This window comes from Pan troglodytes, chromosome 17, assembly GCF_028858775.2.
Source record: "Pan troglodytes isolate AG18354 chromosome 17, NHGRI_mPanTro3-v2.0_pri, whole genome shotgun sequence".
NCBI lineage: Eukaryota > Metazoa > Chordata > Mammalia > Primates > Hominidae > Pan > Pan troglodytes.
In genome coordinates this window covers 58,313,896-58,338,661 of record NC_072415.2, presented here as the reverse complement: position 1 = coordinate 58,338,661, position 24,766 = coordinate 58,313,896, and the positions used below count along the sequence as shown (strand labels likewise).

At 40.7% G+C, this 24,766-nt stretch overlaps 2 protein-coding genes across 4 annotated transcripts in view; one reads left to right on the top strand and one right to left on the bottom strand.

Moving 5' to 3' along the window:
* Positions 1-24,766, top strand: part of ZBTB7C (zinc finger and BTB domain containing 7C) — a 386,806-nt gene that overhangs the window by 145,493 nt on the left and 216,547 nt on the right. The gene's annotated exons all lie outside the window — the stretch shown is intronic.
* On the bottom strand, positions 15,011-15,671 carry ZBTB7C-AS2 (ZBTB7C antisense RNA 2). Its single transcript, XM_054672019.2, has one exon. The coding sequence runs from the start codon at positions 15,669-15,671 to the stop codon at positions 15,135-15,137; it is 537 nt and encodes a 178-aa protein (XP_054527994.1). The 3' UTR covers positions 15,011-15,134.

The window sequence follows — 24,766 nt, the reverse complement described above, 5'->3', positions numbered from 1 at the left end:
CATTTAGAAGCTAGAAATCTACAAGGCCTTTTGTCTTAGTCCATTTGGGTTGCTATCACAGAATACCATAAACTGGGTGACTTACCAACAAAAGACATTAGTTTCTTACAGTTCTAGAGGCTGGGAAGTCCAAGATCAAGGTGCCCGTAGATTTGGTGTCTGGTGAGGGGCTGCATGCTGGCTTACAACCAGCTGTTTATTGCTGTGTTCTCACGTGGTGTAAGGGTCAGGGGAGCTCTCCAGGGGTCTCTTTTATGAAAGTTCTAATCCCATTCAGGAGGGCTCCACCCTCATGACCTAATGACCTCCCAAAGGCTCCACCACCTTCTAACACCATCTCCTTGGAAGTTAGGATATCAACACGTGAGTTTGATGGAGACACGTATTGATGTGTCTTTCAACCTGCAAACCAGAACGTGATGTGCTCAGAGGAACCTTGGGGAGAAGCCATGGTGAGTGAGAGTGGGAAGGAGAATTTGGGTTTCCTTTATTCCCCTGGCCTTGGTTACCATATTGATAACAATGAAGACCCAGTCGTGAAAAGACTTTGCTGCCAGACTAAAATGCATTTCACTTTGTGCAAACTCCAGCTGAGAGTGTGGTGCCAGGCCACTCTTTATCCCTGCCGATTAGTTTTAGTTGAATAGAACTGTTGAGGGGGGGCCTTGCTGTCCAGCAGTGAACACATGCCTTATCTGATGCTGGATGAATTGTTGCCAGGGATTGGTCAGTGATGACAGTGGGAAGGCTTGGACAAGAAACAGAAGAGAAAACTTCCTGTCATGTAGTTTCTGTGGTGCTGAGGGGGTATCTGATGAGCAATGGAGGAGGCTGGGCTAGAAGAAGATGACCTTGTGCTTTGATCCAACTTGACCTACAGCAGAAGCTAATCATGAGTCAAAGAGGCAGGTACCAGGGTGTTCACTGCAGCCATATTTGCAGCAGTGAAAATGGAAACAAACATCAAATGACCTCAGTGTCTATTAGTAGAGGAATTTTTGAGCTATAGAGTGCTATGTAATCCTTTAAAGGAATGGGGTGGAGCCTACTAGGATGTATGTCCCATTGAAGACCCAATGTCCTTTTATTATAACACATATCTTATAATATTCCTTTTGCTAGCCTGAAATGATACTCATAAATACATGTAAACCTACCTACACATAAAACTAAAAAAAAAAATCCATTCTATATAGCTACCTGTAACATTAAACAGAAATAAAAGGAAAGTAACTTGTAATAAAATTGTATGTATTTCACTCTATCAGTGCTTAGGCAGGAGTAGACTAGGAGACATAATGAAGTGGCCAGAAGCTTGCCCCTGTGCCTGTAGCCACTGATTTGGTACGGATGCTAGGGGGGTTGTGTGGACAGCTCAGTTGCTGAGAGCAGCACTGCTATTGCAATGAGATTTCTTTTTCAATGATGAGTAACTCCTGCTAAAATTATGAACAAAACAAAGTCTGTTTCTCTACAGTGCTAGAATGCAGGTCAAGTCTTGGCTGGGTGAGATTGTGGAGGCATTGCAGGTTATTTGACACCCTCATTTCCAACATCCGGGGTGTGGTATTGCCTGTGTTAAGAACCTCAGGCTTCTGCCACCTGCTTGTTCTATGGATGAAGAGACTGAAGAGACTGGGGTTAAAGGCCTAATAGGGACCAGAAACCAAGACCCTTGCAATAGTCCTTCTCAGTTGCCTCCTGGATGCCTTCCTCCCTGCCGTGGAGTCAGTGGGAAGAGCATGAGTTGTGGGATCGGAGGCCTGGGTGTTGGTGGGTCCTAGCTCCGTCGACCACCTAAACCTCTCTAAGCATTAGCTTTATTTCACTTTAAAATTATTTTTGAATTTTTAAAATTTTGAAGCAATCTCAAACTTACAGAAAAGGCACAAATGCAGTATAAGGAGCCTTCCCTCACCCCTGAACCATTTGCGAGTAAATTGCCAAACTGACGCTCCATCATCCCAGAATATTATTTAGTGTGCATTTCCTATAAACGAGAACATTCTGCTATAGAACCACACCACAGCCACCAAAACCAGGAAATTCACACTGATTTGCTGCTGCTTCATAATCCTCAGACCCTCATTAAGTTGTGCAAGTGTCTCAATGATGTCGTTTTAGCAAAAGGGCCCAGTGCAGAATCACACGGTACAGCAAGTTGACACGCGTCTTTAGTCTCCTGCAGTTTGTGAGCAGTTTCTCAGTCTTTCCCTGTCTCCCATGGACTGAATGCTATTTTGTTGAATACAGGCCAGTTATTTTGTAAGTGCCCCTCATTTAGGGTTTGTCTGATGTTGGCATGATTAGATTCAAGAGATGCCTCTCTTTGACAGGATGCCATGTCCTTCCTATTGTGAGTTTTATTTTCAATGTGACCATAAGAAAAACTGGGCTCTTTTATTGCACCCTCCCCACAGGCCAGCACTGGGCTCAGTGCTTTGCCTGCATGATGTCATTTAGTTCTCCTCTGGGGTATGTTCCGTTACAATCCCTGTTCTAGAGATGAGCAAACTGGCTCAGAGAGCATAAATAACTTGCCCAGCTTAAGCGAAAATCCGAGATGAACCAAGACTTGAACTCCCGTGTTCTAGCTTCAGAATTGCTGAACATATTGACTATTGTCAAAGAAAACCATAGCCAGGCACTAAAGAGATAAAGACAGATTTTAATCAGAAACTATTGCAATAAGAGAAAAGAGACTTCAGGATAGAACTAATCTCAATCCTAAACACAACAAGGACAATTGGGGACTTACAATCAAAGAGCAGAGTTGCAGGAGCAGAGTTAGAAAATTACTAGTGGAGACATCAAGAGTAGAGGGACTCTTGCCAAACAAACCTAACAGGATTCTTGCCAAAGGCAGGCTAGGTGATTAGATATCAAGGATAGGGTTGATTCTTGCTAAAACCAGGCTTTTCAGTTCTATTAGAGACCTCCCTGGCACCGCCAGGACTAGAAGGCAGATCCCTCCTCCTACCCCATCTCTGCCCATTGTCTCTCATCCAGACAGGTGGTTCTCACTTCACTGTGAGCTTCCCAAGTGGCATAACCATTCTGTCTTTTACTTTCTCATCTGCAACCAAGGACTTGGGACCCCTGTCCTTCCACTTTGCTTGTGGTCGTGGGGGTTGATTGAGACGACAGATGGAAAAGAGCTTTGCAAAGTGCCCTGTGAAGGTAGAAAATTCTACAGGCTGCCCTTTTGGCTGACTCCCAGGCACAGTCCTTTGGGGGAGTGTCCACCACATGAACATGTAGTTAGTCACCATTCCCCGTGTGAGCAGACCATTTGGTGGGAGCTGGCCGGGTTAGGGGGAGGGTGATGCCAAGGAGGCTGTTGCCATGGTGACTTGGTGGTAGCCCTTCCCAGCCTCCCTTAACCGAACCCCTGCAGCCAGGTTTCCAAAGCACTGCTTTCCAGCACATTGGAAAGCTATTTCCACCTCTCTGAAACCTGGATCATGTCTGACAGCTGAAATCCAGCCTCTCAGAAGACCCCAGAAGGTCCTTCATCAAGCCAAGCCTGGGGAGTGGGGCTCTGGCTTCCCAGAGTAGGCAGGCAAGCCTAGCTGCATCTGTGAGGATGTGCAGTGACACAGAGCCAGCTGTGGGGAGTGACATGCGGCGAGTGCTCCTTTCTTTGTTTCTCTCTGATTTATCCCAGTTGTGCTCATAAAGGTGATTTCATTCTGTGGTCATTTTAAACAATGAGCAGCTCAGTCTTATTCGCCCCATGATTACAGCTCAGCTTCTGACTGTAATTGATGTTAGCCAGGCTGGCTAATGTAATATCTTATGAAGACTGGCTCATTAATTGACTGTAGAGATGTCACCCACGCACTGGAGGTATTAACAGTCACAGGCCTTAGGTACTGCTGACTCAACAATGGTGGGACTGCAGATTTCTGTTCCTTCTTTTAGGATGAAGTCCCAACAGTGGGATTACTAGGTTATAGAGTACAGATATCTTTATAGGTCTTGATGTGTTTTGCTAAATATTTTACCCAAATATTGTACCAGATTTTAATGTCACTAGCCGTTTACGAATGTTCTCACTTGTCTACAGTCCTACCAGCATTTGATTTATTAACTCCATTTGGGGGGCTAATTTATAACTATAAAATGGTATATTATTGCCTTACATTGCATTTGGGGGGCTTGAGTGGTTTAATTTGCATATCTTTGATTACTAATCTATTACTAACTATTTAATATGTTGGTTTATGATTTGTTTTTCCTCCTATGTATTGTCTGTTTATATCCTTGGCTCCTTTCTGCTGAGTTTTTTTTTTTTTTTTTTTAGCAGCTTTATTGTCACCAAGGAGTCACAGGGACATGAATAGACACAGTTCCCAGTGTCAAGAGCGAGATAGCTGACCCTCTCAGGACTGCTGTGGAAGGTTGTGGAGAGAAGCCAGGAAGGAGGTCAGGAAGGTCATTTTCGGGACACCAGAGAGCTCAGCTGCATGCATTCATTAAGTACATTTTTTAAGGTCCTCTATTCCTTTGAGAAAAAGAAGAGACAGTTCTGTTTTCTCTAATCCTTAACTCTGATGTCTGGATGAGTGGCTGCAGAGTGGATGCAGAGATCAGCACAGTGTGATGCTGCCCTCAGGTTGCTGATGATTGCAAGGAGGCTGCACCAGCATCTCCCTGCCCACACGAGTTGCTCGTGCTGGTGCCACGTGAGTGGTGCTACTTGCAAGTGTACTGGGGGCCCAGAGGACAGAAAGATCCACGTGGGCTGAGGCAGTCAGGGTGTGGGGGATGGTCCTGAAGAGCAGGTAGATTTAGCCAGAAGGAGAGACCTGAAAGCCTTGCTAGGTGGGGGAAAGTGTCCACCAAGCACTGGGACAGGAACTTTTATGGTGTTTGTGGGACAATGAGGAGTTGAATCAGGCTGGAGCACATGTTTCCCATGGGAGCTGGGGCCACTCTAGGCCAGAGAGGAACAGTGGCTCATGTTATGAGCAACCTGGGCCAGGCCAGGTGCAGGTTACCCTGAGTGGGCACAGAAGGCATTCTGGTGGTAGGAGCATGAGAAGACAGAGTGGATACAAGGTGGACAGCTCTGCAGTGAGGCCCAGCCAGTGCTCTTGGCTTGCAGATTCTGCATCCAATGATACTGGCTGCTGGGCACTGTCAGGCTCTATGACTGGTCTGGGGCATGCTCTGTAGGCTGGTCTTGGTGGAGCCTGAAACTGCCCCATCTGGCCACATAGCCCTAAAGACAAAACCTAGCAACACGGAGTGACACGGACGTGCAGTCTTCTTGAACTTAAATTGGGTTAGTGGTTGTGTGTTAATGTGTTCCTGTCTGTTGGGTATGTCACACAGGAAAGAAAGGCTGGGTAACATTTCCCTGTATGCTGATCATTTCCTTATTTATAAAGTAAGTCTGTAGGGCTTACTCCAAGATGAGACCACTCTACACTGGTGCTGTTTTCTGAGCATTTCCACATCATCTGTATGAGCCTTGGTTTCATATACTGCCTGGTGTTTGTCTTGGAGAGTTTCTTGTGGGTAGGCCTCATCTCCTTAGTGAGACAGCAAGCTCTCTGAGGATAGGGAAGTAGCAGACTTCTTCCCAGAATCCCAGCAGGGCAGGACCACAGGGTGTGGACTCTGTAAGTGGTCAAGATACCCCTGTTGCTTGGTTATGGGCCACCTTCCAAGTACTTCATCCTTCAACTTCACTGAACTCTCCTGAGGCTGGAAGCATGAAGTGCTAGGGTAGACCATGAGCCAGGGAGCTTGGGTTGACATCCAGCTCTGCCGTCCTCTCACTGTGCAGCCTTGAGCCGGTCATTTTACTCTCCTGTGCCTCAGTTTCCCCAGCTGTACAATGAGACAGTCATTGAAAATAGATGTAAGGATATTTCAGATTCTTTTCCATGTTCATGCTTTCTTCACATACTCCTGTGACTTTCTAGGGATGTGAATCCTAGCCCTGTGACTAGATATACTGGAATGTCCCAGAGGATAGGGAAGAGGACCTTTGTCCCCTCTGCACCTTCCTTCTGGCCCTTCTGCTCTGCCTGCACCCACAGATGCTAAGATGGCTCCAGTTCAAGGTATTCTGTACAAGGAAGGCCAAGGCCAGACCTGCCTCTTCCATTTGGTGCAGAAAATAGATCTTAATGATGATATGGAAGATTCAGAGTGCTCACATCCCCAAAATGCCTTTCCATGACCACCATGTCCAGCTTAATGGGGTATTTGGGGAGCCCACAGAGCCTGAGCTGATGCCACCTGGCACTTGCTTCGTAAGAAGCAGCGACAGTGAGAGCTTAGGGTCTATTTGGGAGCCTAGTGTCCATGCTGTGAAGATGCTCTGTGATGCATGGAGTGACTCAGAGGCGAGGATTCCAGGCAGAGCTGTTGGGTGGGCGTCTAGGGTGGGAATCAGGGGTATCCTTCAGATGAACTCTTATTTTGCACAACATCATCCTATGAGAACAACTCTCTCTGGAGCCAGTGACTTAGTGCAGTCTTTCCCACATAGTTCTGGCAGCACCAAGCCATTATTTTGCACCACAGCAATAATCATCACCATGATAATAACAAAAGTCCATTTGTTCAGTCTCTTAACTTGGAAATAAATAAAACAGCTGATCCAGTGTGAGCTCCAGCTCTAGTCTATCTGCCCCATCATCACTTGATAACGATCATGGAGCCCCTGTGTGCACACGGTGCCCTGCCCAGCACTCGAGATATTAAATCCACCTAGAAGCAGGGTATAATAATGCTGACCCCGCAGGGATGTTCCAAGAATTAATTCCTGTGGGCTCTCCATTCCGCTTTTCTCCAACACATTCAATCTTAGGAACCCAAGAGTTGGTGACGTTTATCCCATGAATTAAAACATTCCGCTGTTGCCCCTGGAACTCTTCATTACAATCCTGAGTCAATCAATGGCAGAGAGGAATACTATTTATTAGTTAAGTGGCTGCTATTGAATTCTTAATTTAAGTGGGTTTTAATTCAGTGTTTTCCTTGCTGCCCTTCATTTTGCCCTTGCTCATACAAATTTGCCCGTTAAAGCCTGGTGTGGGGCCATGCTGATGCCTTTTATCTTGATTTTGTTGTGTTTTATTTTCTGGAGAACGGTTTTCAGTGGAGGAGAAGGCAAGATGCTCAGAGTAGACAGGGAGGCCAGATCACCAGGCCTAGGGCAGGCTTTGCTGCCAGGAGCAAGGACATCAAAATGGCTTTTCAGATAAGGTCTTATGGCGAACATGGCCTTCACTGGTGTCTTGTGCTTTGGTTTTGCCAACTCGAAAACTTTACTACAGTTCTCGCACCAGATATGAGTCAGAGCTAGTAGGTGGGATGCATAGACCATCTCCCTGACCGGAAGGGAGCTTTTGAGTGGTGGCTGTTGCAGTCTGCCTTGATCTGCTGCAACTCCAGGAGGTTACCCAGGCTGATCACAGCCACTCCTTACTGTAGCGCATGTTGTTTTCAACAGCTTTATTGGGATATAACTGAATTACAGTAAATTGCACATGGTTAAAGTGGACAATTTGGTAAGTTTAGACTTATGCATACATCTATGACATCATCACCACATCAAAATAATAGACATATCCTTCATCCCAAAAGTTTCCTATGTCCCCTTGTGATCATATCCTCCCACTCCTAGTGCCCAGGGGGAAGGGAATGCTCAGTGACAGATCTTCTTTCTGTCATTACAGATTATTTACATTTTCTAGAATTTTATATAAATAGGCTCACACAGCATGTAATCTTTTTATGCAGTTTCTCTCACTCAGCATAGTTATTTTGAGATTAATACAAGTTGTTGCATGTATCAATAGTTCATTCATTTTTATTGCTGAGCAGTATTCCATGGTTGTTTATCCATTTGCCTGTTGATAGACATTTGGGCTGTTTCCAGTTTTGGGCTATTACAAATAAAGTTTCTATGAACATTCATGTATGAGTCTGTGTGGATATGTTTTCATTTCTCTTGGACACAAACCTAGGAAGGGAATGATTGGACTGTGTGGTAGTGTATCTTTAACTTGTTAAGAAACTGCCAAACTACTTACCAAAATAGTCGTGCCATTTTCCATTCCTATCAGTGATATAGGAGAGTTCTAGTTGGTCTGTATTGTCCTCGACATTTCGTATTTGCAGTCTTCTTATTTTCACCATTCTAATTGTTGTGGAGGGATATATCATTGTGGTTTTGATTTTCATGTCCCTTATAACTAATGACACAGAACATTTTTCATGTGCTTACTTGCCATTCATATTTTTTTTGGTAAAGTTCTGTTCAAATATTTTGCCCATTTGAGGGACAGTTGTTTGATTTCTTATTGTTGAGCTTTGGGAGTTGTATACTCCAGATATGTGGGTTGCATATTTCTCACCTTCTGCAGTTTATCTTTTCATTCTCTTCATGGTATCTTACAAGGACCAAAGTTCTAAATTTTTATGAAGTCCAATTTTTCAGTTTTTTTCTTTTATGTATAGTGCTTTTTGTGTCATATCTAAGACATTATTGCCTAACTGAAGGTCAGAAAGATTTTTCTCTTGTTTTTGTCCCAAAATTCTATAGTTTTAGGTTTTACATTAAGGACAGTGGTCCCTTTTGAGTTTATTTTGTGTATGGTAGAAGGTATATATTTAGCTTTTTTGCAAAAGAATATCTCATTGTTTCATCAAGATTTGTTGAAAAGACTATCCTTTTCCCATTGAATTGCTTTTACACTCTTGTCAAAAATCATTTGTTTGTGGCTGGGTGCAGTGGCTCACGCCTATAATCCCAGTACTTTGAGAGGCTGAGGCAAGCAGATTATTTGTGCTCAGTAGTTCAAAGCCAGCCTGGGCAACATGGTGAAACCCCGTCTCTACTAAAAATACAAAAATTAGCCGGGTGTGGTGGCATGAGCTTGTAGTCCCAGCTACTTGGGAGGCTGAGGTCTGAGAATCGCTTAAACCTGGGAGGTGGAGGTTGCAGTGAGCTGAGATCGCACCACTGCACTCCACCCTGGGCAACAGAGCAAGACTCAGTGTCAAACAAAAAAAGGCAGGGCACAGTGGCTCACACCTGTAATCCCAGCACTTTGGGAGGCTGAGGCAGGCTGATCACCTGAGGTCAGGAGTTCCAGACCAGCCTGGCCAAAACAGCAAAACCCGTCTCTACTAAAAATACAAAATTAGTGGAGCGTGGTGGTGTGCGCCTGTAATCCCAGTTACTCAGGAGGCTGAGGCAGGGAGAATTGTTTGAACCTGGGAGATGGAGGTTGCAGTGAGCCAAGATCATGCCATTGCACTCTAGCCTGGGTGACAGAGTGGGACTCCATCTCAAAGAAAAAAAAATGTGCTGGGATTTTGATTGGATTGCATTGAATCTACAGATCAATTTGGGGGATAATTGACATATCAATAATCTTCCAACCTATGAACATGGTGTATTTAGATCTTTAATTTTCTGGCACTATTTATAGTTCTTAAAACAGATTTTGCACATCTATTGTATTTATTACTGAGCATTTTATATATTTTGGTGTTACTGTCAGTAGCTTTTCTTATTTCAATTTCCTATTGTTGCTAGTATGTAGGAATACAATTAATATTTATACATTGATCTTATATATCACAAACGTGGTACAACTCTCTTACTAGTTCTAGTAGCTTTTTGGGGATTTCATTGTATTTTGTACATAGATAATCATGGTGTCTGTGAATAAAAGCAGTCTTACTTCTGCTCCAATCTGGGTGCTTTTTACTTCTTTTCTGATTGCACTGGCTAGAACATTCAGGACAATGTTTAATAGGAGTAGTTAGAGTGGATAGCCTTGACTTTTTTTCTGATCTTAGAAGAAAAACATTCAGTTGTTCATCATTAAATATGATGTTAGTTATAGGTTTGTTTGTACATGTTAGTAGGTTGAAGAAGTTTCTTTCTATTCCAAGCGTATTTTTGTTTTCTGTTTTTTTCCTAGAGATGGGGTCTGTCACTCAGGCTGGAGTGCGGTGGTGCAATCATAGCTCACTGGAGCCTTGAACTCCTGGGCTCAGGTGATCCTCCTGCCTCAGCCTCTTAAGTGGGTGGGATTATAGGTGCAAGCTACCATGCCCAGCTGATATTTATTGATAGGTTTTTTTCTTAATCAGAAATGGATGTTTGATTTTATCAAATGCTTTTTCTGCATCTATTTGCATGATCCTAGTTTTTTTTTCAACTTGTTAATACAGTGCCTTACACTGATTTTCAAATGTTAAACCAACCTTTCAGTCCTGAGATAAATACCACTTAGTCCTGATATTTTATCCTTTTAAAATATTGTCAAATTCTATTTGCTGAAATTTCATTTACAATTTCTGTATCTTGTTCATGAAGGGTATTAGTCTGTAGTTTTCTTTTCTTGTAATGTTTTGTCTGGTTTTGGTATCAGGGTAATGCTGCCTCATGGAATGAGTTGGGAAATATTCCCTTCCCTTCAGTTTTCTGGAAGAGCTCATGTAGAATTAGTATAATTTCTTCTTTAAATAGTAGAATTTACCAGTGAAGCCAGCTGGGTCTAAAATTTTCTTTACGGGAAAGTTTTTAAGTACACATTTAATTACCTTAATAGATATATGGCTTTAAAGGGTATCTCTTTATCGTTTAGTTTTTGGTTCAAGTTTTTCAAAGCTCTGTTATTGGGTATATAGTAGTTTCCAATTGTTATGTCCTCCTCCTGATGAATTGATCCTTTTATCATTATGGAATTTTCTCTTTATTCCTGGTAATATTTTTGCTCTGAAATCTACTTTGTCTGACACTAATATAACTAGTCTAGCTTTCTTTTCATTAGTATTAGCTTGGTATATATTTTTGATCCTTTTTACTTTCATCTTTTTTTTATATTTAAAGTGGGTTTCAGTTTATAGTTGGGTCTTCCTTTATATCCCATCTAACAGTCTCTGCCTTTTAATTATAATGTTTAGATCACTTATGTTTAATGTGATTATTGATGTTTAGGTTTAGAGTTATCATCTTTCTATTTGTTTTCTATTCATCTCATCTCTTATTTGTTCAATTTTTCCTCTTTTTATGCCTTCCTTTGGACTGAATATTTTTGTGATTCCCTTTTATCTCCTTTGTTAACTGCCTGTATTTCCTATATTTGTATTACCTGTATTACCTCAGGTTGCTCTCAGGTTTCTAATATATATCTGTAATGTCAAAGTCTACTTTCGAATGATATTATACCACTTTATGAATAGTATACAAACCATACAATAGTACATTTTCATTTCTTTCCTTTTGACCTTAATGATAATATCGTCATACATTTTACTTTTACATATGTTATAAACCCCATATTATACTATTATTTTTGTATAATTATCTTTTAAAATACAGATATAAATGCAAAAAACCATTTCTAAAGCTATCATTGCTTCGTCTAGATCCATATTTCCACCTGGCTTCATTTTCACTGTGCTTGAAGAATGTCCTTTAACACTTCTTATAATATGGGCCTTCTTTTTTTTTTCTTTTTTGAGCTTTTGTATGTATGAAAAAGTCTTTATTTTACCTTTGCTTTAGAAAGGCATTTTCACCATGTAGAAAATTCCAGGTTGATAATTTTTTCTTTCAGTATTTTAAAGGTATTTCTCCACTGTCTTTTTGCCCACATTATTTTGTATGAGAAATCTACTGTAATCCCTATACTTTTTTCTGCATGTAATGTGTCTTCCCCTCCACTCACCCTGGTTGCTTTTAAGATTTTGTCTTTATTATTGGTTTTGAACAATTTGATTATGACATGTCTTGGTATACCTTCTTCATATTTCTTATGTTTCAGGTTTCTTGAGCTTCTTGGAACTGTGGGTTTATAGTTTTTTTTAAAAATAAAGTTTAGTAATTTTTTGGCTATTATCTTTTCAAATACTTTATTCCTGTCCTCCAACTCTCTCCTTTCCTCTGGAGACTTTAATTACACATAGAACAAGCTGCTTGAAGTGGTCCCCACAGTGCACTTTTGCTCTGTACATTTTTAAAATTCTTTTTTCTCTATGTGTTTCTTTTTGGATAACCTCTATTGCTATGTATTCAAATTCCTTATTCTTTTTTGGAAAATAGGGGAGGGTGGAGGGAACAAAATCTTATCTGCTGTTATTGGATTCTATCCAGTGTATTTTTCATCTGAAAAAGACAAAATTACAACACATGTGATTTAAAGATGTTAATTGGCTTTTATTTTCAATCTAGAATTGGGCAACACTTCATTCTACAAAATAGAATGAGTGTTCTAATGAGCTGAGCTGTGGAGGTTGGCTTTATAGACAGAAGGGCCCAGGAAAGAGAACCAAATAACAAAAGTAGATTGGTCATTTCAAAGTTACTTTTCTTGTAAAGATTAAAGCAGATAGGACTTTCTTATCATGCTGGCTAAAACTTCCCTATTTAGAGATTTGACTATTATATCTCTCTTTCTCTCTTAATTTCTTGGATAAACAACTTAGTTTCAGCTTGGTGGTGTGGAACTTCAGTGTGAGTTACTCCATTTTGGTTTGGTCTGTTGGGCCTACTGCAGGAGCTCAGTCCAAACCAATGGCCTCTTAGAAATTTCATTTAACACATTCTAAATATTGTAGTTTTCATCTCTAGAAGTTTTAGTCTTTTTATATCTTACTTTCTATATGTTAACTTTTTAAACATATGAAATACAGTTATAATACCTTTTTCATTGTCTTTCTCTGCTAATTCTAAGTTCTGGGTCAGTTTGGATTGATTGGCTTTTTCTCCTTAATATGGGCCATATTTTCCAGCTCCTTTGCATATCTGGTAATTTTGTATTGGATGTCAGACATTGTGAATTTTATCCTGTGTGCTGGACATTTTTGTATTCCTTTAAATTTTCTTGAGCTTTATTAAAGCACTCAATTAAGATATTTGAAAAAGCTTGACCCTGTTGGACCTTGCTTATAAGATTTGTTCGGTGGGACTAGATTAATGTGTAGTCTAGGATAGTATTAAGATCTTTCTTAGTATTTTAGCCCTGTGAATTGTGAGGTTTTCAAGTCTGGCGGGTGGGAGCAGCATTATTCCTGATCCATGTGAGCATCATGAACAAACCATAATAGGTTCATTGCCTGATGTGCATGGCAAGTCAGTACACTGAGATACTGGATTGCAGCAGGGAAAGGTTTAATCATAGGGCTACTGAATGAGGAGATGGGAGGAAACCTCAAATCTACCTCCCCAAGAAGTTTAGGACTGGGGTTTTTAAGGGCTTTGGAATGGGCTGAAGTGTGGAGATTGTTGATTGGTCAAAGAATGCAGGGTAAAGTTGAAGCGGTATTGTTGTCTGGGGTAAATACATGGGGTTCGTCGTCTTGTGTCAAGAAGATTAATGACATGGACACACACACATGGAGTGGGTTAAGTAGCGGAAAGTTTAATAGGCAGAAGAAACGAGAGAGGAGGGTAGAGGTGTCCGAAAAAGGGAAAAGCGGCGGACTGCAGCAGATTTTATAGGCAGGCTTGAGGAGGCAGAGCCTGATTTACATAGGGCCCACAGATTGGTTCAACCATGTGTGATGTTTACATAGCAGCGGGGAAAGGAGGAGGCTGATCACCCCACCCTAATCTTACTATGCAAATGGGCTTTCCACTTGGCCAGGGCCATCTTGTCTGCTCCTTACTGTACACGTGGCTGGCAAAGAGAGAAGGGAAGATGGAACCGCCATTTTGAACTTGCCTATTCCTAGGTAGTATTTTGCTGCCGGCATTCACCCATGTAAGCTTCCAGCTTTCTTGTCTATGTCTGCAGCTTGATTTTACAGGCTGCTCTTTATTAGAACATGGTTTGGGGGCTGCTTTTCGTTAAAAAGGAAAACCTTACCAACAACTCCCATACCCTCACTATCTGCATAAGTGATTTCTTCTTAACTCCTATATCAGAGTCATGGGACAAGGTGATGAAGAAACTGTATTCTCATGAGATTCACTTCTTCTATGGGGGTCTTCAGGCTGGTTGGTATTAGCTGTTTTGCTGGAATTTAGGATCTAAAAAACAAGCAATTTTTGAGATCCTACCTATTGGAACAATGGGGATGCATGTGGTCAGTATCTAGTGCTACTATGACTTTCAGTTACAAGGAAGTAGGTCAAAGCACAGCCTGACTAATGCTTAATTATAACTGTATTTCTATCCAGAATTCTTGTTAACCCTTTGAGGGTTACTTCAGTACTATTTCTTTTACCCCTTTTTGGGTGGTTCTTTTCCTGGCTTTGGGTATTTTCCTGACATGTTTGCACTAATCGGTACTCTGATGATTACTTGAGGGGAGCTCTCTACAGATCTCTGAGGTTCTTTCTCTCTCTTCTCTCTGGTGCTCTGTCCTATGAACTTTAACTGCCTTGATCTCCCTGGATGCTCAGCTCTGTCTCTTCTACTCAGGAAGAATGCTAGTGCCTCAGTTCTCCCTTCCTGCTCTATGGCCTGGACACTCTCTCAAGGCTATAGTTTGGGCAATTGTAGGGCTCACATTAGTTTTTCTCATCTCTCAGGCATCACTGTCTTTCAGTGCCTCATGTCTGGTGTCTTGAAAACTGTTGTTTCACCTATATTGTCTAGTATTTTTATTTTTCCAGGCGGGAGGGTAAATCCAGTCCTTGTTTCTCTCTACCTTGGCTGAAAGCTGCAGTCTGCCCTGGATCTTTATTTTTTTAAGTATTTTTAAAGGTATTTATTTTACCTTGACTAGATCCCTGGCACAGGAGGGATTTTTTTTCTTTTTCTCTTTTTCTCTTTTTTTCAACCCCTATTCCACCATAACCCCATCAGTTTGGGAGCCCTGGAAGGCTCTGCCTATTCACCCACACAAATCTGAGTGAATCCTATCCATCCTTAAAGGGCCAGCTCAGGGCACTGCTCCAGCAGCCTTTGCACTGCTCTAAGTCCAAGCACATCTCTTTCCCCTCCTCTCTATTCTATAGGTCTATACAATCTTTTCAATATTGACTTTGTATATGTATGTCTTCCTCTAAACTGGATGGATCTTTAAGGAAAACACTGGGATTCATCATCTCCCTACATATCACCTTAAGAGGCAGTCACCCCAAATCTCTACATTCATCATAGAAACAGAAATTCCACTAATAAATGTCAGGGACTGCCTCCTTAACCTTGGTGCTCTATTTCCCTCCCACTTTCAGCATTCTGGCTTATTCCATGGGTGGAGGAGGAAGCCAGGTTGGCTCGGTGGGAGGGGAATGGCATCAGTGTGAGGTCACGCCACATCATCCAGAATGACAGCTCCACACCATTGTGACACATTGCAGGATTGAGCGATGCAGTTGGAGGAAAGAGAGGGAGACCCATGTCACTTAGACTACAAACAAAAGGGGGGCAGGTGCAAATGCAAAGCAGGGACCTGACGGGAAGAGGCAGGTACACCTGAGCACACACCAGCAGTGCCTGCAGAAAGTGAAGGCAGGGAGAGAGGAGCCATGCCCCATGAGGGATTTTTTTATTATTTAAGAACAAGGAAACTGAGGCCCAGAGAGAGGAAGTAACTTTTCCCATCACAAAAAAAGAGTCAGTGGCAAGAGGGAGAACTAAGATATCTTTAGGCCCAAATGTACTTGCCATTGTGTTATACTCTCTGTACAAGTTGTCCCAACTCACAATACCTTCACAATGCACTATTCTCTCCATAGTGCTATGAAGAAATGGAAGGTCAGGAAGGTGGATAAACTTTCCCAAAGCCACACAGCTAAAAACATGTTTCAACCCCTGGGTTGAGTCCAAAGCCAGTAGTGCTTTATAACGCAGTCTCCCAGTTCTTCTGGCTAATAGTAAGTGCTGCTTTTTTCAATTCTTTTTAAAAGTTTGCTTGTTCTTTCATTAATTTATTCTCTTAACAAACATTTATTGATTACCTTTTCTATATCAGTCACAATATTAAGTGCTAGATAAAAATATGGGTAAAAACAAATCAAGTGGTGTCATTGTCTGGGGTAAATACCCAAGATTCATCTCACACCAGAGAAATTGAGAGCGTGGACACACAAGAAGTGAGTTTAAGAGCAGAGGTTTAATAGGCAAAAGAAAGAGAAAAGAGAATAGCTCTCTCTCCTGCAGAGAGAGAGAGGGGGGCGCACCTGAATGGGTCTCCCAGTTCCATGGTGAAATGCACAGGGTTTTATAGGTGAGCTTGAGGAGGTGGTGTCTGATTCACATAGGGCCGCAGAGATTGGTCAGAGCAGGTGTGACGTTTGCATAGTCCATGAAGAAGCTGGCCATCCCGCCCTGATCTTTTAGTATGCAGATTGGGTTCTCTACCTGGCCAGTGCCATATTGTCTGTTCCTTACTGTACACATGCTTGACAAAGAAAAGGGAAGATGGAGCCGCCATGTTGAACATGCCTAGCCCCAAGTAGTCTTTTCCTATTGGCACGGCTGCTGGCATTCACCTGTGCAAGATTCTAGCTTGCTTTTTCAAGCTGCAGCTTGATTTTCCGGGCTGCTTTTTGTTGGAAATGATTTGAGGGCTGCTTTTTGTTAAAAGGAAATCCTTACTGAAGACTCTTTTACCCTCACTATCTGCCTAAATCATTTCTTTTTAGATCCTGCATCACAAGTGTGGTCCTTACTTCCCAGGGTCCCTCCCCTAGTATGAATGTTAGAACTAAGAATACAAATAAATGCTATCAACTATTTTATATGCTATAATAGACTTGTTTGTTTTTTCAAACATTTTCTTTTATATTCTTTATTTCTTTATTTCTGGGGGGAGACAGGTTCTTGCTCTGTCACCGAGGCTGGAATGCAGTGGTGTAATCATGGCTCAATGCAGCCACAACCTCCTCAGCTCAAGTGATTGTCCTGCCCCATTCTCCTGAGTAGCCAGGACTACACAACCACACCCAGCTAATTTATTTTTATTTTTATTTTTAGTAGAAACAAGGTCTTGCTATGTTGCTTAGGCTGGTCTTGAACTCTTGGGCTCAAATGATCCTCCCAACTCAGCCTCCCAAAGTGCTGGGATTATATAGGCATGAGAGGTTATGCCTGGTCAGATATTTTACTTTTAAACACATGCTGAAGTTTAAGTTCAAGCAAATCACAAGAAAAGAAGCATTAGTGGGTTAATTCAGAGACTGTCTCCTATAGAAAAATTTTATAGAAAAACAGGATGATTAAGTAATCACTGTTAGACTGGATATAAAAAAAAAAAAAAGGATTGTTTCAAGATCATTAGATCCTGACTGACAGTCAGCTGAGTGGGTGGGTATCTGGCTTCCCAGAAGAGGTCTTAATCTCATTAAAGTTTATCAGAAAATTGCTTAAGCATTTTATCAATGCAAATTTCTTCCCAGAAAGAGCTTGGAAATTACATCATGCAAAAAGGTTCTGTCCCATTCCAAGTTTGGGACTGGGTTTTTTTATTAAGTATGGGCACATACCACAGTGGAGCAAAAGAGAGATCAGGTCAATTCCACCACGAGGACAACAGTTAGTGATAACTAGCATCATCTGAGTGTTATATGGTAGGCAGTGTTCCCTTCACTTGACACATATTAACTCATTAATGCTCACATAGTGCTGTGAGGTAGGGGCTTTTCTTATCCCCTTTTCTACAATGGAGGAAAGTAGGCGCAGAGAGTTTAACTAACTTGTTCAAGGTCTCCCAGCTAGGATCTAGCAGAAAGATGAGGAAGGTATCACAAGGAAGGTGGGTGAATCTGTTCCCCAAGGGGAAGATGGGAAAGAAAATATTCTGGGAAGACTGGACCCCCAATCCCATTCTATGCTATGAAGCTGTGCTTGTTTTCAAAGATGTTGGGGGTTCTGGATCAGTGGAACCACTTGACCCCCGCGCATGTCACTGGGGAAATCCATTTGGGCTTGTGCCTGGGTTTTAGAGGGTGGCTGAGTCAAGTCCCAGCTGTGTTTCTAGACCATGTGTTCTGGTTTGGGCAAAGTGGAGACTCCCCTCCACCTAACAGCTTTCAGACACATAAGCAAAACTTCCGGCCAAGGCAAAAACACATTAGCTCTGCCGGCCATGGACAGGTGGCTGGAGTGGTTTCCAGGGTCATTTTCGCTCTAGCCTTAGTGTTCCATCTTATTTTGTTTGCCTCCTCCTTTGTTCGACATATTTCTGCATTGCCTTTAAACTCCACAGCAGAGGGAGTGTTAAAAGTGGTGGTAAGAAGAGTCTTGCTATTGTAGTGTAAATAAAAGTAAAGATGATAAAGTTTTACAGGGCTATGTACAAATTGATAGTTGGTGCAGTATTACTTCAGGCACAGGAAGAGCCTTTCAGAATCTAACCTGTTAGAAATTACAAGAGCTTCCGTGTGAAAATTTAAAGAGAACATTTAAAAAATAATATTTCTTATGTCACCTATAAAATTCTACTAACCCCAATCCAACTATTATATTATTTTTACTTATTATCTCTTCTAAATGTAATACATGCTGGGAGTGTTGTCTGTGGTATATGCCTACTATTTTGTATTCTGCCTGTTTTCAATGACCAGTGGATCATAAACATTTTTCATGTTTCTGCATAATTATCATTTTAATGGCCACGTAATATTCCATTGTACAGAGGTGCTGTAATTTATTAAACCATTACCCTTAATGTTGGCCATTTATGGTTTTCAGTTTGGGGCTTTTATAGATAACACTACAGTGAGCATCTTCTTGCAAATAGCTTTTTGCTGCTATTGAATTTCCATAGGAATAATTCCTAATAGAGGCATTACTAGTAAAGGACACAGACATGTATATGGCTCTTTCTCTATATTGCTGAATTGCTTTGCAAAAATATTATTTAATACAGTGCCATCACTCTGGAATGAATCTACTAGCTTTTTCTCCACTTCAATAGCAGTTAGCAAAAACTGTTTTTTCTAATTTGACAGATAAAACAGTATTTCAACTTGCTTTAATTTACATTCCTTTGTTTACTAGTGAAGATTACTATTTCTCCATGTATTTGTTTATATTGTATATAATTTTCTATGAATTATCTGTTTGTTTGTCTGTTATGGTCTTGGTGTTTTTATAAATTTAAATGCACTCTTTGTAGGTGATAACTATTAATCATTTTTGTTTTGTTTATTCAAATACTTTGTTGTCCTTTTTAATTTTTATTTTTATTACAGAAAAGCTTTATATTATGTATGGAAATTGTCAATCTCAATCTGTGAGTACTTCTTATTTTTCTGAAGAAGAGATAGTAATTCTTTTATCTATCTCTTGTGTGTTTTATATGCCTTTCATTTAATCATTTATTCAACATCGAGTTACCAGGTGCCTTTTGTGGGCCGGATATTCTTCTAGGTTCTGAGAATCTAAAATTTTCATCTTCTTGGAGATTACATTTTAGCGAGAAGAGAGACAATAAGCAAAACATAACTAATAAGCATGGCAGCAATAAATCTTATAAAGAAAAAAAATAAAGCATAGTCAGAAGACAAACAATGACCAGGGAAAGATTTAGTGTTCAGGACAGGCCACTGACAAAGTGACATTTGCAATAGGGAAGACAGGGAGGGCCAGTATCAAAAGGTATCACTCGAGCAGACCTGGATGAGATGACAGAGGGAACAGAAAGTGCAAAGGCCCTGAGATGGGAACATATGTGGCATCCTGAGTGTATTAGTTTGTTCTCTCACTGCTATAAAGAACTGTCTGAGACTGGGTAATTTGTAGAGAAGAGAGGTTTAATTGACTCACAGTTTGCATGGCTGGGGAGGCCTCAGGAAAATTACAGTCATGGTGGAAGGCACCTGTATTAGTCTGTCCTCACGCTGCAAATAAAGACATACCTGAGACTGGGTAATTTATAAAGGAAAGAGGTTTAGTGGACACAGTTCCACATGGCTAGGGAGGTCTCAGAATCATGGCAGAAGGTAAAGGAGGAGCAAAGTCAACGTCTTACATGGTGGCAGGCAAGAGAACTTGTGCAGGGGAACTCCTATTTATAAAACCATTAGATTTTGTGAGACTTATTCACTACCACAAGAACAGTACGAGGGAACCACCCCCATGATTCAATTATCTCCACCTGGCCCCGCCGTTGACACATGGAGATTGTTACAATTCAAGGTGAGATTTGGGTGAGGACACAGCCAAAACATATCAGCACCTCTTCGCAGGGGGGCGGCAGGTGAGAGAATGAATGCAGGAGGAACTATCGAACACTTATAAAACCAGCAGACCTCAGATCTCGTGAGAACTCACTGTCATGAGAACAACATGGGGGAAACTACCCCCGTGATCCAATTACCTCAGCCTGGTCTCTCCCTTGACATGTGGGGATTATGGGGATTAAATTCAAGATGAGATTTGGGTGGGGACACAAAGCCTAAGCATATCACTGAGAAACAGGGAAAGCCATGTGTTTGGAGTGAAGCAGAAGAGGTGGAGAATTGGACAAAACTAGGTTGTTACCAGATGGTATGGGGCCAAGGACACTGGATTTAATCTGAGGGAGATGGGAAGCCACAAAGTTGAGAGGGCATGAAACAGACATCTGATTTACAGTTTAACAGGATCACTGGATATTTTTATATTTGAATCATTTTGGCTGATTTAACTCTCCAGGTATGTAATCACATCATATACAGGAGATATTTTTGTCTCTTCTTTTTCAGTATTTATTTCTATTGGGGTGTCTTTATCTTTTCTGTCGTTGTTTTGAAAAACTTTCCAGACAATGTTAAATAATAATATTTTTATGAATGATTTCAATGACAATGATAATAGTAGGCATCTTTATATATTCTGAATGTAGAGGAATTATTGCTCATTTAAATATGGATGCTCTATGCTGTTAACCGGAATTCTTTTTAATTCTAGTTCTGAAATTTTTATTAGGAATGATTGTTGATTTCTATAAAACACCTGTCAAGTATGCACTAAAATTGTAAGATGCTTTTCCTGCTTAGCGTCTTGATGTGGTGTAGCATATTAATAGAACCCCTTATATGAGGCAACACTTGCTTGCAACCCTGGGGTAATCCCACTTTGTCATGGTATAATTTTAGTGTATATATCATTGAATACACTGCTATTCTTTTATGACCTATCTGTGCTCATGGTCCGCTCAGTCTAGCCCCCTCTATCCCTGACTTGGTCCTGCCCTGACTGTGGTGCAGAGAGCTGTGGGGCAGAGGCCAGGGTGTGTGTGCATGTGGTGGTTGTTGGGGGCATGGGATGGGGGTTGTCAAAGCACCTGATGATGATTTCGCCAGCATCACAACCTCAAGTACGATATGGTGTCTCATCCTTTTAAGTTTTAGTTTTTAACAGGATATGTATGCCTATAATTTAAAGAATCAGAGAGTTTAATTAAAGTTATTACAGAAAATAGCAGTCCTTTTCCCATCCTACCTCATTTTCCATTTGCGAGAGACAACTACTTTTTTTCTTAGAAAAAAAGTGTGTTTTTTAATTTCCATTTTCTTTAAGTAACAGGCGTATACAATTATTTGTCATTTTTCTATTTTAAGCTTTATTATTATTATTATTATTTTATTATTTTTTTTTTTTGAGACAGAGTCTCGCTCTGTTGCCCAGGCTGGAGTGCAGTGGTGTGATCTCAGCTCACTGCAAGCTCCGCCTCCCGGGTCCACGCCATTCTCCTGCCTTAGCCTCCCAAGTAGCTGGGACTACAGGCACCCGCCACCACGCCCGGCTAACGTTTTGTATTTGTGTTAGCCAGGATGATCTCCATCTCCTGACCTTGTGATCCACCCGCCTCAGCCTCCCAAAGTGCTGAGATTACAGGTGTGAGCCACCGCGCCCGGCCTAAGCTTTATTATTAACTGACTTCCTGCTATGGAAGATGACTGTTTAGCTCCCTTTACCCCATATTCACACTAGAAACACACTCCCATATTCCCTCTTTATACCATAATTGTGATTAGATCCAAATTTAGTATTTACAGTATATTATAGTGAAAATGTACTTCGGTTACACCTGAGCTATATGATTCCATTTAGGCACAATTTTTGTTTTCTGGAATTAATAATTGTTTTTGTTTGTATGTCTGATGCTTAGTTTTCTATATATTTATTAATAATCCCATCCCCAACATTCTTTAATTGGATAAATACCTTCCTAATCCTTTCAAATACATCAGGCAATCTGTCAGTTTCATCTCCTTGTTGAAATCTCTCTGGATACTTTGACCATTTTTGTCTGATTGCTTTCTGGAGCACAGCTCTCAACCTGGGCTCAACCGGCTCTAGCATTCTAGGAATTCCCCCATCCTCTCTTCTGTTTGGATGTCCTGTTTCCTGAATCTAAAATTGTTCCTTTCTTGGTTTGCCCCCTTGTTTTGATGGAGCGCATTCTCCAATAACTTTATGAAAAAAGATGCTTGAGATACTTTCTTCTTCTTTTCCTCTATTCCTTAAAAAATATGTTTTTACTCTTGAGCATATATACCATAGAAAAGTATATAACATTCATTTTTTCTTTTTTTTTTTGGTGTCTTGATCTATTTTTTTATTTCAATAGGTTTTTAGGGGAACAAGTGTTGTTTGGTTACATGGATAAGATCTTTAGTGGTGATTTCTGAGATTTTGGTGCACCCATCACCTGAGCAGTGTACACTGTACCCAATGTGTAGTCTTTTATCCCTCACTCCCCTCCCACCCTTCCCAAGTCCCCAGAGTCCATTGTACCATTCTTATGCCTTTGCATCCTCATAGCTTAGCTTCCACTTATAAGTGAGGACATACAATGTTTTGTTTTCCATTCCTGAGTTACTTCACTTACAATAATGGTCTCCAGCTCCATCCAGGTTGCTGTAAATGCCATTATTTAATACCTTTTTTTGGCTGAATAGTATTCCATGGTGTCTATATATATATATATATATATATATATATATATATATATATAACTTTTTTTTCCACTTGTTGATTGATGGGCATTTGGGTTGGTTCCGTATTTTTGCAATTGTGAATTGTGCTGCTATAAACATGCATGTAGAAGTGTCTTTTTCATATAATGACTTCTTTTCCTCTGAGTAGATACTCAGTAGCGGGATTGCTGGATCAGATGGTAGATCTACTTTTAGTTTTTTAAGGAATCTCCACACTGTTTTCCATAGTGGTTGTAGTATTAATCGTTTACATTCCCACCAGCAGTGTAAAGATGTTCCTTTTCACCACATCCACATCAACATCTATTATTTTTTGATTTTTTAAATTATGGCCCTTCTTGTAGGAGTAAGGTGGTATTGCATCATAGTTTTGATTTGCATTTCCCTATAATTAGTGATGTTGAGTATTTTTCATGTTTGTTTGCTGTTTGTATATCTTCTTTTGAGAATTATCTATTCATTTCCTTAGCCCACTTTTTGATGGGATTAATTGCTTTTTTCTTGCTGATTTATTTAAATTCCTTGTAGATTCTGGATAGTAGTCCTTTGTTGGATGCATAGTTTGCAAATATTTTCTCCCACTCTGTGGATTGTCTGTTTACTCTTCTGATTATTTCTTTTGTTGTGCAGATGCTTTTTAGTTTAATTAAGTCCCATCCATATTTATTTATTTATTTATTTATTTGAGATGGAGTCTCACTCTGTCGCCCAGGCTGGAGTGCAGTGGCGCAATCTCTGCTCACTGCAAGCTCCACCTCCCAGATTCACACCATTCTCCTGCCTCAGCCTCCCGAGTAGCTGGGACTACAGGCACCTGCCACCACGCCTGGCTAATTTTTTGTATTTTTAGTAGAGATGGGGTTTCACCATGTTAGCCAGAATGGTCTCGATCTCCTGACCTCATGATCCACCCACCTCAGCCTCCATCTATTTATTTTTGTTTTTGTTGCATTTGCTTTTGGGTTCTTGGTCATGAACTCTGTGCCTAAGCCAATGTCTGGAAGAGTTTTTGTGATGTTATCTTCTAGAATTTTTACAGTTTTGAGTCTTAGATTTAAGTCTTCAATGCATCTTGAGTTGATTTTTGTACAAGCTGAGAGATGAGGATCCAGTTTCATTCTTCTACATGTGGCTTGCCAATTATCTCAGCATCATTTGTTGAATAGGGTGTCCTTTTCCTACTTTATGTTTTTGTTTGCTTTGTCAAAGATCAGTTGCCTGTAAGTATGTGGCTTTATTCCTGGTTTCTCTATTCTGTTCCATTGGTCTAAGTGCCTATTTTTATACCAGTACCATGCTGTTTTGGTGACTATGACCTTATAGTACAGTTTGAAGTTGGGTAATGTGATGCCTCCAGATTTGTTCTTTTTGCTTAGTCTTACTTTGGCTATGTGAGCTCTTTTTTAGTTCCATATGAATTTTGGATTGTTTTTTCTAGTTCTGTGAAAAATGATGATAGTATTTTGATGGGAGTTTCATTGAATTTGTGGATTGCTTTTGGCAGTCATGGTCATTTTCACAGTATTGATTCTACCCATCCATGAGTATGGGATGTTTTTCCATTTGTTTGTGTTGTCTATGATTTCTTTCAGCAGTGTTTTGTAGTTTTTCTTGTAGAGGTCTTTCATCTCCTTGGTTAGGTATATTCTTGAGTATTTTATTTTATTTTTTGCAGCTTTCGTAAAAGGGGTTGAGTTCTTGATTTGATTCTCAACTTGGTCACTGTTGTACAGCAATGCTATTGATTTGTATACATCATTGGTTTTGTATTCTTAAACTTTACTGAAATCATTTATCAGAGCTAGGAGCTTTTTTTTTTTTTTTTGGAGGGTGGGGTGGGTAGAGAGTCTTGCTCTGTCACCTAGGCTGGAGTGCAGTGGCATGATCTTGGCTCACTGC